Source organism: Microtus ochrogaster, linkage group LG8 (genome assembly GCF_000317375.1).
Source record: "Microtus ochrogaster isolate Prairie Vole_2 linkage group LG8, MicOch1.0, whole genome shotgun sequence".
In the NCBI taxonomy this organism is placed as follows: domain Eukaryota; kingdom Metazoa; phylum Chordata; class Mammalia; order Rodentia; family Cricetidae; genus Microtus; species Microtus ochrogaster.
Genome location: NC_022033.1, coordinates 21,084,362 through 21,095,012, shown reverse-complemented (window position 1 = coordinate 21,095,012; position 10,651 = coordinate 21,084,362). Strand labels below are relative to the sequence as shown.

At 40.5% G+C, this 10,651-nt stretch overlaps 1 protein-coding gene across 1 annotated transcript in view; it reads right to left on the bottom strand.

Moving 5' to 3' along the window:
* Samhd1 (SAM and HD domain containing deoxynucleoside triphosphate triphosphohydrolase 1) overlaps positions 1–10,651 on the bottom strand; it is a 39,561-nt gene that overhangs the window by 12,685 nt on the left and 16,225 nt on the right. The window contains exons 7-11 of the mRNA XM_005363152.3: positions 8,769–8,927; positions 7,075–7,175; positions 5,748–5,874; positions 3,918–4,009; positions 2,631–2,746 (exon numbers count right to left, since the gene is read on the bottom strand). Coding sequence (XP_005363209.1) covers positions 2,631–2,746; positions 3,918–4,009; positions 5,748–5,874; positions 7,075–7,175; positions 8,769–8,927 — 595 coding nt within the window. The remainder of the gene's footprint in view (positions 1–2,630; positions 2,747–3,917; positions 4,010–5,747; positions 5,875–7,074; positions 7,176–8,768; positions 8,928–10,651) is intronic.

Here is a 10,651-nt window from a genome sequence, read left to right as displayed (position 1 = left end):
GTACAGAGAGACTTACTTATTACTGTTGGGCTTTTATTTTTGTAGATGAGACAAGATTTTGCTAATTAGCTCTAGACAGCGTTAAACACTTACAAACAAAATTACGTCTATGATCTACTTAAAACAGCTCAATGTTCGCCAGAAGGAGGTAGAGGGAAAGAATCGCTACGTGTTGATAACAGTTAAAGCTAAGTGACAAGTGCATGGAAGTTTGTAAGCTGACTTATTCAAAGGTTTTTATAACGTTTTAAAATATTTTATTCTATGATGCTAACAGAAGGGGAAAAAAACCTTTCTTCTTTTGTCTTTTTTTTCAATTTTCTTAAAAAACTTTCTAATTAAAATAGCCTTTAACCAAATTCATTATTATCATCTTTCCATAAAAAAAAAACTCTATTTGTTTACAATTTTCTTGCTTCTGTTTTTCTTTTTTTGAGAGAAGGTTTCACTCTTAGGGTGGTTTGAGCTTACTATATATCTCAGGTTGGTCTCAACATTGTGGCAATCCCCGGCTTCATCCTTCTGAGTGTAGCCACTGCATCTGTCTGTGTGGGAAAATCTTGCCATGTATACTTTGAGACAAATTGGTACTTCCCTTTCATAGCCAAAATGGCTTGTTATGCCTTGATTACAAATTTGACTTATTAAAAAAATTAAATAAAAAAAATTTGACTTATTAGGTCAACTTTAGCTACAGCCTTGGTACCAAAGATGCATACCGCTAATCCAGGTAAACCTTTTATCTAACAATGCTTCATCAAAATGCAGATTAATCAGATTAATACAATTAATCAAAGGCTAATAGAGCAAACTAACTTTCTAAATTCAATCTTTTCTTTTTGATAACTCAAAATCATAACATTTAGATACACCTAACCACATCATGTCATCCCTTTATAGATTCCTATATTATTCCTCTTCTTTACCATAGAGCAGAGATATTCCGAAATCATATACAGCTACACTTACAAGATGGTTCAAGTAATTCTCAGCTTACCATCAATATATATTGATTATTAATTATAGATTATTGATTATAAATATTATTGTTGATTATAAATAGATTGTTAATATAAATGTTGACTAAATACTGGTATTAATTATTGATTACTAATTTCAGTATCATTACTTATTATTCTTCCAGTCGTCTTCAGACTTTTATTTATCCACGTTACTTGCTGCCCTAAGATTGACTTACTTGCTTCTCTTTTTAAACAGAAAAGGCTGAGATGCCAGGAGTGTTTTTCATGAGCTTTTGTGGGCCATGACGCAATTACGGTTTATAGCAATCGATAATTCAGATGTCAACCAGCCCGAGAAATTCCTCAGATGGAGGAACCCTGCCCAGCAAAGCCAGCAGGGCCGCTGACTCTGACAAGTGTTGCTTTCATCTATAATTCGCTTGTATAGTAACAACTATGATGTCTCCCCATTACCATGCATTCTCATGTAATGTGTACATGTGGTCTCATGATTACATCTCAATCTTACGGGCACACATATCTGTGGACGGTCAAAAGCATGACTACTCTCTACACCATGTCCTCCACATTAGGGTGAGAAACTTAGAGGCCTGTTCTCTATCACTAGCCTTACTGACAGAGCAAGCTGGCCAGACATGCGTCCTTCTGGACAGAACACAGACGGAACTTCCACAGATATTACTTATGAAATTGCAGGTGTCTGGCCCTGTACGACCTAAACCTTCAGGGGATTTATGATGAATGAGGGTGGTATTGCAGGTGTCTTTCCTTGTTTTATCTTAGTCCTTCAAGAGACTAATAGCACCTAGCTGACTAACCATGTCCAGATATTATTAATCACACTTAAAATAATGCATGTATTCTTTGCCTTTTCCTTAGATTTCTCAATGGCTTAGTTTTCTCCCTTTGTAGCCTGTGGCAGCCCCTTTAAGAGACAGCCTTGCAGCTGTGGTTAGCTACAAACTAACTGTTAAGTTTTGCTACATATCTTCAAAGAATGCCTGTGTCCCTGAGAATTTTCCAGATAGTTTTTTTTTTTTATTACTAGCAAGTTGCTAATGAATGGATATATATACATGCTTGGGAATTGGTTATGGCAGAAGAGTAGACTAAGAATATAGACAAAGAAATCAAACTGTAGAAGAAATAAGATGGAGAAGAAGAAAAAAGAATGTAGAGGGGGCTGGAGAGATGGCTCAGTGGTTAAGAGCATTGCCTGCCCTTCCAAAGGTCCTGAGTTCAATTCCCAGCAACCACATGGTGGCTCACAACCATCTGTAATGAGGTCTGGTGCCCTCTTCTGGCCTGCAGGCATACACACAGACAGAATATTGCATACATAATAAATAAATATTTTAAAAAAAAAAAAGAGTTCCCTGGTAGAACTTTGAAAAAAAAAAAAGATTTTCAGTACTCAGTGATGACAAGGTTTGGTGTTTTTTTTAAGTATTAATTGAGTTGTCTTAAGTAACAATGAGTACACGAGAGGTACTGTGCCTCATTTAAGTGTTACCTACACACTACACCTACTTTAAGAATGATTTTTTAAAAAATTTTACATATGCATGTACTCCTTTCTCATGTCTTCTCTATCCCCGCAAGGGCAGCTGACATCTGACATGGACATGTGTGTCCCCGAGTTCTTACCTGTCAGCTTAGCGAAGGCTTCCATGTCATCAATGGCTGTAGAAATACGGCGCTTCTCCTTTTTGGTCCCTATAATCTCCACGTAGGGGTCTGCTTTGATGAAGGCCTCTTTGATCCTAAAGATCATATAACACACAAAGACATTTGAAAATTTACTTTATACCTTGCTCAAAAAGATCTTTCTAGTTTAAGAAAACAAAATCTTGAGGTATGATGCTCAAAGACAGCTGTTTATTGATATCCTTGTAATGACATGATGACCTGTGAGCTGCATGCCTACTATGCTCCAAGCACTAAGGCGGAGCTTTACAGACCTCATTTAGTTCTTCCAATAATACATATATTCAGCTCCAAATTTATAGAAGCAGAAGTAACATGACTTTTCTTTAAACAAGCTCAGAAGAAGCAATCAAGCTTTGAACCAAAGCCTTTCTGACTATAAACTGGAAACAAAATTACTTTAGCTCTTTCCTTCTCTCGAGACAAAGTCTCATGTAGCTCAGGCTATCTCCAAAGCTGCTACATACATAAGGCTGACTTTGAACTGCCTCTCCTCCCCAGTGCTCGCATCACAGACATGTGCTCTCATATTCAGCTTTACAACTCCTTTCTTGTTTGTTTGTTTGTTTGTTTTGCTTTGTGATGGGTTTTCTACACAGCTCTGGCTGTCCTGGAACTCACTGGAACCAAATGTGGTGGTTCATGCCTGTGATCCCAGCACTTGGGAGGCGGAAGCCAGAGAATCATGAATTTGAGGCCAACGTGGGCTATATAGTAAATTCCGAACCTGCCAGGGATATAAGTATGAGATCCTGTCTTAAAAACAGAAACAGGAAACGCCTGATGGGGTCTCGGAGACATGTAGAGACTGTGCACTTTTTGGCTATAGTTCTGACTAAAACAGGGAAAAAGATAAAATTCTTATTTGCTACTCATTTTGAAAAACATTTGGCAGGATAAAGGCAGAAATTAGCATAAATCTTAATTTTGTTGTTAACTTAGAATGTCGTCAGCTATTCATGACTCACTACCTCTATGAATAATAGCTGTATGTAACTTCCTGCACGGGGACTCTGAGCTATTCTGGCAGCATCTTCATGCCTAGCCTCAGCCAGCTCCTCTTTCTCCATCTACCCCATCATCACATCCATTTTCCTCCTCCTACATTCACTGTATGCCAGTCTTCTTTTAAGGAAGCCTTTTTAGATTGCACAGATTGATCTGGGAATGCTAACGTGGCGAAGCATGATGTAAACTTCTATAATGCGGTAACACTGACATTCTTACATTATATCGATGAGGTTGCTGATTTTATGTTGATAAGCTCTGCGATGTAAGCTGTTGCGTGTGTAGAACATGTCATACAGATTCCCAACCTCCTGCAAGGGAACAGAATGGTAATGCAGGATCAGATTGTGTTCTCTGTTGGAGACAGGCTCTCTCACTATGTAGCCCTGGGTATCCTAAGAACTCATTCTGTAGATCAGGCTGGCCTTGAACTCAGACATCCACCTGCCTCTGCCTCCTGAATGCTGGGAATAAAGGGCCAGCATACATAAAGACTCTCCTATAGCATAATTCTATACTACTTTTTAAGTTGTATGAGTATCATTGTGGTGATTTGAAAGAAAATGGCCCCCAAAGGGAGCGGTACTTTAGGAGGCGTGGCTTTCCTGGAGAAGGTGTGGTCTTGTTGGAGGAAGTGTATCACTGTGTGGGTGGGCTTTGAGGTCTCAAGCCATGCCCAGTGTCACACTTGGTTTCTTGATGCCTACAAGATACAGGACTCTCAGCTACCTCTCCAGTACTATGCCTGCCTGCAAGCCACCATGTCCCACCACGATGATAATGGACCGAACCTCTGAATCTTTAAGTGAGCCACCATAAGTAAATGTTTTCCTTTATAAGAGTTGCCATGGTCATGGTGCCTCTTCATAGCAATAAAAACCCTAACTAAGACATCATCTAGTAAGGACCTAATTTCCAATTTTCTTACTTATTTAGCCCATCTCTTTAATGTGCCTCACTTTGCTCACTTGTTGAATAGCAAAGTATGGCTTGTCCCACCAAAACTCACATCAACGTTCAGTCCCTAAAGCAATGGTGGTGAGAGAGGCAGGACCTTTAAGAAGTTATCAGGACTCCGATCTCAAGAGATGACTAGGTCAGTTTGTGGGAACAGGCTGTTATAAAGTCAGTCTGGCACGGCCAATAGAGTGGAAAAAACCCTTAGAACACTTAACAAATCCCAAGCATTAGGAAGGGTTTGAAGGAGCTAAGCAGTTGTGGCGCACGCCTTTAATCCCAGTAATCAGGAGGCAAAGGCAGGCTGATCTCTGTGAGTTCGAGGCCAGATTGGCCTACAGAGCGAGTTCCAGGACAGGCTCCAAAGCTACACAGAAACCCTGTCTCAAAAAATCAAAAAAGAGAAGGGTTTGAAGGGCTAGAGAGATGGCTTAGCAGTTAAGAGTCTGCTACTCTTAGAGAGGACCTGAGTCTGGCTCCTAGCATCCATGTTGGACATATCAAGTACGTGTAACTCCAGCACCAGAGGATGTGATGCCTTCTTCTGGCCTGTGGGGGAAGCTATCTTATGTGCCTGTATCCACACACAGACACATATGTGCATGATTAAAATTAATAATTTTTTTTAAAGATGAATTTGTGGAGCTACAGAGACATCACCAGTTAAAAGAATGTTTGTTGCACAACCATGAGGACCTGGGTTCGAATCCCAATCCCAGCATCTATGTAATAAGCTGGGTGTGGTCGCCTGTGCACCTACAACCCCAGTGCTGGGTGAGACAGGAACAGGAGGATGACTAATAAAAAACATGAGTACAAAGTGTAGGGAACCTTGACATAAAAGGATAAGGCAGACAGTGATGGAGGGCAGCCTCTGCATGCGTTCACACAGGCATGCACAGCAAGCACACACATAATCCATATATGTACATGTACATACACAATCTAAAAAAAAATCAAAAGAGAGAGAAGGAAGGAAGGAGGAAATGAAAGAAAAGAAAGATGGCTTCTGGATCTTTTCAAATTGCTAAGTGATTATTTCCAGATTTCAGACCAGGAGCTGCATCCTTATTTTCTGAGGATGGGACTTACCTTTTCCCTAGTACAGATGTGCTTCATCTTATAGCCACCTTTATTGTCTTCCACTTCACAGACACGGGAAAACATAACATAGCGCTTGTAATCAAAATTATTTTTGATTCCAAGATGGTGACAGTCCCTAGAAAGTTCCAAAGCAGAGATACAAAACATTTCAACAGGGAAACTGTGCCTTAAATACAAACAGTACACTTCTTTTCTTTCTTTTCAATTCTGAACCAGGCTTTGGATCTGCCAGCTTGCAGAAGGCTGGTTGGGGACTGAAGGACACAGAGAGGTGTGACTGGCTAGCAGAGTCAGCGAGAGATTCCCTGGAAGAACATGACTATCGAATGGAAACCTGGAGAGCTAGCACCAGGTGCAGTGTGTAGACACTGGATTATGAATTGCACAAGCTAACAGTAACAAGGCAGTTAAGAAGCAGCTAGGGAATTTTGAATCCTGACCATATATTAAGTAATACCTTAGCCAGGAGTAGTGGCACACACCTTTAATCCCAGCACTCAGGAGGCTGAGGCAGGAGGATCTCTGAGTGTTTTTAGGTTTAACAGAGACACTTTATTTACAGAGCCACATAGAAATATTTCATGATGAGATCCTATGTTGCCTGAGATTTGCTTTAAAATAATGTGAAATCACCCAGGAGACAGAAGCAGACAATCTCCATGAGCTTGATACTAGATTGGTCTACACAGTGAGACACTGTCTCAAACTAGCATTAAAATAATTTGGAGGGTAGAATGATCAAAATAAGATTAGTCATGGAAGGCAGAATGTGGTGGTGCACGCCTTTAATCCCAGCACATGGGAGGCAGAGGCAGGCGGATTAAACCTGGACATGTTCTAATTTGGTCTGATTGGAATTATTGCGTCGGTGGAGAGGTTGGCCATTCAAGGAAAAATACTTAACACACAGCAACTTGAGGTATGAGCACCTGGAAGGTCCTTATGCTGTTCTCACTTATGACTAAAATCCTTCATTACGTTTAAGAACAAAGCCTTGATTGAGAAGAAGTAAACAGAGAGAAAAAGGGAATTTTCCCCACTTCAAAATGAGACTGTCTTCTACCTTGACCCAGCTAAAGAGCTAACCAGAGCCCAACAGGACCTAGAAGAGTGAGCGATGGTGATGCAAGACGAGGCAGGAAGGAACCCAGAACATTCAGAATGAGGGAAGGCTGTTTCGCTTCTGCCACAGCGGCCACGAAACTAGTGCTATAGCCATGCTAGGACTGCGGTGCCCAACTTCTGATTAGCTGGGTAGGCCCTATGCTACATCTGTACAAAGATTTCAGCAACGTGGAAAATGTCCAGTGCATACCTGGCGAAATAATCCCATTTGTCCACATCGATGCCATTTCTTTTGTTAGCCACTATCTCATAGAGGAAGCTCTTCTCGACAGGACGTCCTTTATAGGGCCACTGGAAAACAAGAGAGTCTCAAGGAGGTTTTAGGTAGACGCAGACCTATTTATAAGCAAGGCAACCCTATCGACATGCAAATTACAAACAAGACAGTGAAGTCAGAAGGCTAACCTTTCTTTCTCCTCCGCAAGTCTGCTGAAGTATGAAGGGAAAAGAAAGGCTGAAGTAAGTATATGTTATACTATTAATACCAAGTCTTCCATCTGGGGATGTTGCTCTGTGGTACAGTGCATGCATGTGTGACCACCTGGGCTTGACTGCCGGCACCACAAAAATAAATGAATAAATAAAAGTCTATAAATAGCTGGTGGGATGGCTTAGCAAGTAAAGGCTTTTGCTGCCAACCTGAGTTCTGTCCCTAGGACCCACAAGGTGAAAAGAGAGAATTGACTCCTGCAGATTGTCCTGTGACGTCCACATGTACACTGTGGTCCACAGGCAGCTGTATGTGTGCACACGTGAGCCTATGTATGTGCTTGTGTGTGTACATATACAGAGAGACCAGAGGTCAATTTTGAATGTCTTCTTCTGCCTCTCAGTGATGAGGTTACAAGCCTGTGCCCAGCCATGCTTTTTGTTTGTTTGTTTTGTTGAGACAGGGTTTCTCTGTGTAATAGTCCTGGCTGTCCTGGAAGTTACTTTGTAGACCAGGCTGGACTCGAACTCACTGAGATGTGCTTGCCTCTGCCTCCCAAGTGCTGGGATTAAAGGCTTGTGCCACCACTGCCAGGAGCTTTTTTTTTTTTCAATTGTTGTCGTGTGCCGTGGAACACTCTTTGTGCACTGTAAATATGTATTACTCTCATTGGTGAATAAAGAGCTGACTGGCCAATAGCTGGGCAAGAAGAGAGGGATATCCTAGTCTGGGATAGCCAGACTAGAAGGATGCTGGGAAGAAGAAGGGCAGAGAAGCAGGAGATGAACAGACTGTGGTGAAAGAAGGTATCACCACAGGGCAGAGGGTAGATAAGCAATATGGGTTAATTTAAGTCGTAGGAGCTAGTTAGTAACCATCATAAGCTATCGACCGAGCATTTATAACAACTAATAGTAACGTGACTTGGGAACTGGCTGGTTGGAAAGAAAAGCCCGCCTACAGCTGTGCTGTTTTGCTTGAGATAGAGTCCTCCTATATAAGGCTGGCTGGCCTGGAATTCTCTATGTAGACCGGGTTGCCTCTGTGCCCCTGGAGTGCTGGAATTAAGGGTGTGCACTACTCAGCTTGCCTTTTTATGTGGGCGCTGGTATCTGAACTCAGGCACTCATCCTCACATAGCGAGTTCTCTTCCCTGGAGTCATCTCTCCAGCCCAGGCATAGACTTTTACATTTTGATCCTCCTGCTTCTGCATCCCAAGTACTGACGTTGCAGACATAAACTATCATTTGGGGGAAATAATGTCTAAAGAACTCAAGATGAGGGGGAAAATACATCTTTTTGCTTTTGTTTTTGCATTAGAAGGCAGATGTATATAACTTATATTCTGATATTTAGCACCCCTCCAATAGCCAAATGTGTAGCTCTGACAGAATCAAGGACAGACTAAATGGAAAGTGACCGTTGGCTCTGATTAACAAGAATAAACACTCACAAGAGAGTCTTTGATTGGTGTCCTTTGATCTGGTCCACAAATTTGTTCCTTGATAAAGGGAATATCTTCTTCAGGGACGAGACCATAATTTTTCATGATAGGTTCGAGGTTATTAGAAGTAACCAGATGATCAAACATGTCAACTGAGCCTTGTTCATGCTGCGAAAGTGAATACAACACAGCCTGTTACAGATTCTCTAATTAAACAGATTATTCTGGATTCTAGGTAACCTCAGATGAAGTCTCACTGAGTGTCGATTACTGAGTTTCCAACTACATTGTTACAACTTTTAAGTTAGTAGATTTTTGTCAATATTTATTTGTCTAGAAAACATTTTCAGTTGGGATTGTTTTTGTTTTTTGTTTTTTTGAGATGGTCTCACTATATAGTTCTGATGGCCAGGAACTTGCTATGTAGACCAGGTTGGCCTTGTACTCATAGAGATCCACCTGTCTCTGCTCCCTGAGTCCTTGGATTAAAGTCGTGCCCCACCATGCCCAGTCACAAGGCAACTTTTATCAGCTTCTGAAATGGGCACACAAAGGGATGGGCTTCACTGCGGCATCTTCACAGATACTTTATCTTATTGAGCCTCTTCCCCAAAGCCATGTTTCTTATTTCATAAATAAATACAACAAAAATATTTTATGAAATATAACTATTTATGTTACCAAGAAGGATATTACCAGATGATATAGGCAGAATGAAAATCACTTTAAAATTTAGGGTTGTTTTTTTTTTTTCAAACACAGAAGAACATTTGAAGTTAAGAGCTGTTGATTGATATTTCCACAACATTGCCAGTAAAATTATGTGTCTCCCAGTTCTGGTGTCAAGATCTGACTTAAATTCTCAAATCAGTCACCTGGTTGCTCATGACTCTGTTCATCCGTTCTCAGTCACTATAAAGAGCAACTGACCCCTGGAGATATCAGTCCTATCATATGTCTTATCAAAACTGATTAAAAATGAAAATGAACCTGGAATGATCCTATAACTATTATGAATTGACTCAAGATATAGTAATTACAAACACATAAATAATAACTTTGTTACCTTGATTATGTGTTGTCTGTTTTGAGTAAGGTCTCCTTATATCACCCACACTGACCTGAACTCACTAAATAGCCTGGACTGGCCTGGAATTTGTGCTTGTCTCCTCGGAGCCTCAGGAATAATTATAGTAGAATGCTGGCTCACACTTCATAAATCCACATAAACAATCACTGTTCTAAGTACAAAACCCTATTATACAATAATAATAATAATTAAATGAAACATGGGGCTCAGTGGTTAAGAAAACATGCTGTCCAAGAAGAGGACTGGGTTTGCTTCTCAACACCAACACAGTGGCTCACAACCATCCCTAACTGCGGTTCAAAGGGATCCAATGTCCCCTCTCACCTCGGGTACTAGGCATGTATGTGATGCGCATACACACGCGCGCACACACACATACACACAGGCTATGAACACATGCAAAATAATAATAATTAAAAAAAGAAAACTGTGAAATAGAATCTAGGAAGATTGATCATATATGGGAAATTTTTAAAATGTCGACAACTTAGATCTGTGAAGAAAGGATTAACTATTACTCAATAAACAGCTATTCATTAGGCTGGGGCTATCACTTAGTGGTAGAGTACTTGCTTAGTATGCTTGACACCCTTAGTACAACTCCCCGAACTGCAGAAAAGTAAAACAAAACAAGTATCTCTACAAATAAAGGAAAGATATTATATTTGTATTATTTGTATATAAGAATTAATTCCATATGAGCTAAATTTTTTTTTTTTTTTTTGGTTTTTCGAGACAGGGTTTCTCTGTGGTTTTGGAGCCTGTCCTGGAACTAGCTCTTGTAGACCAGGCTGGTCTCGAA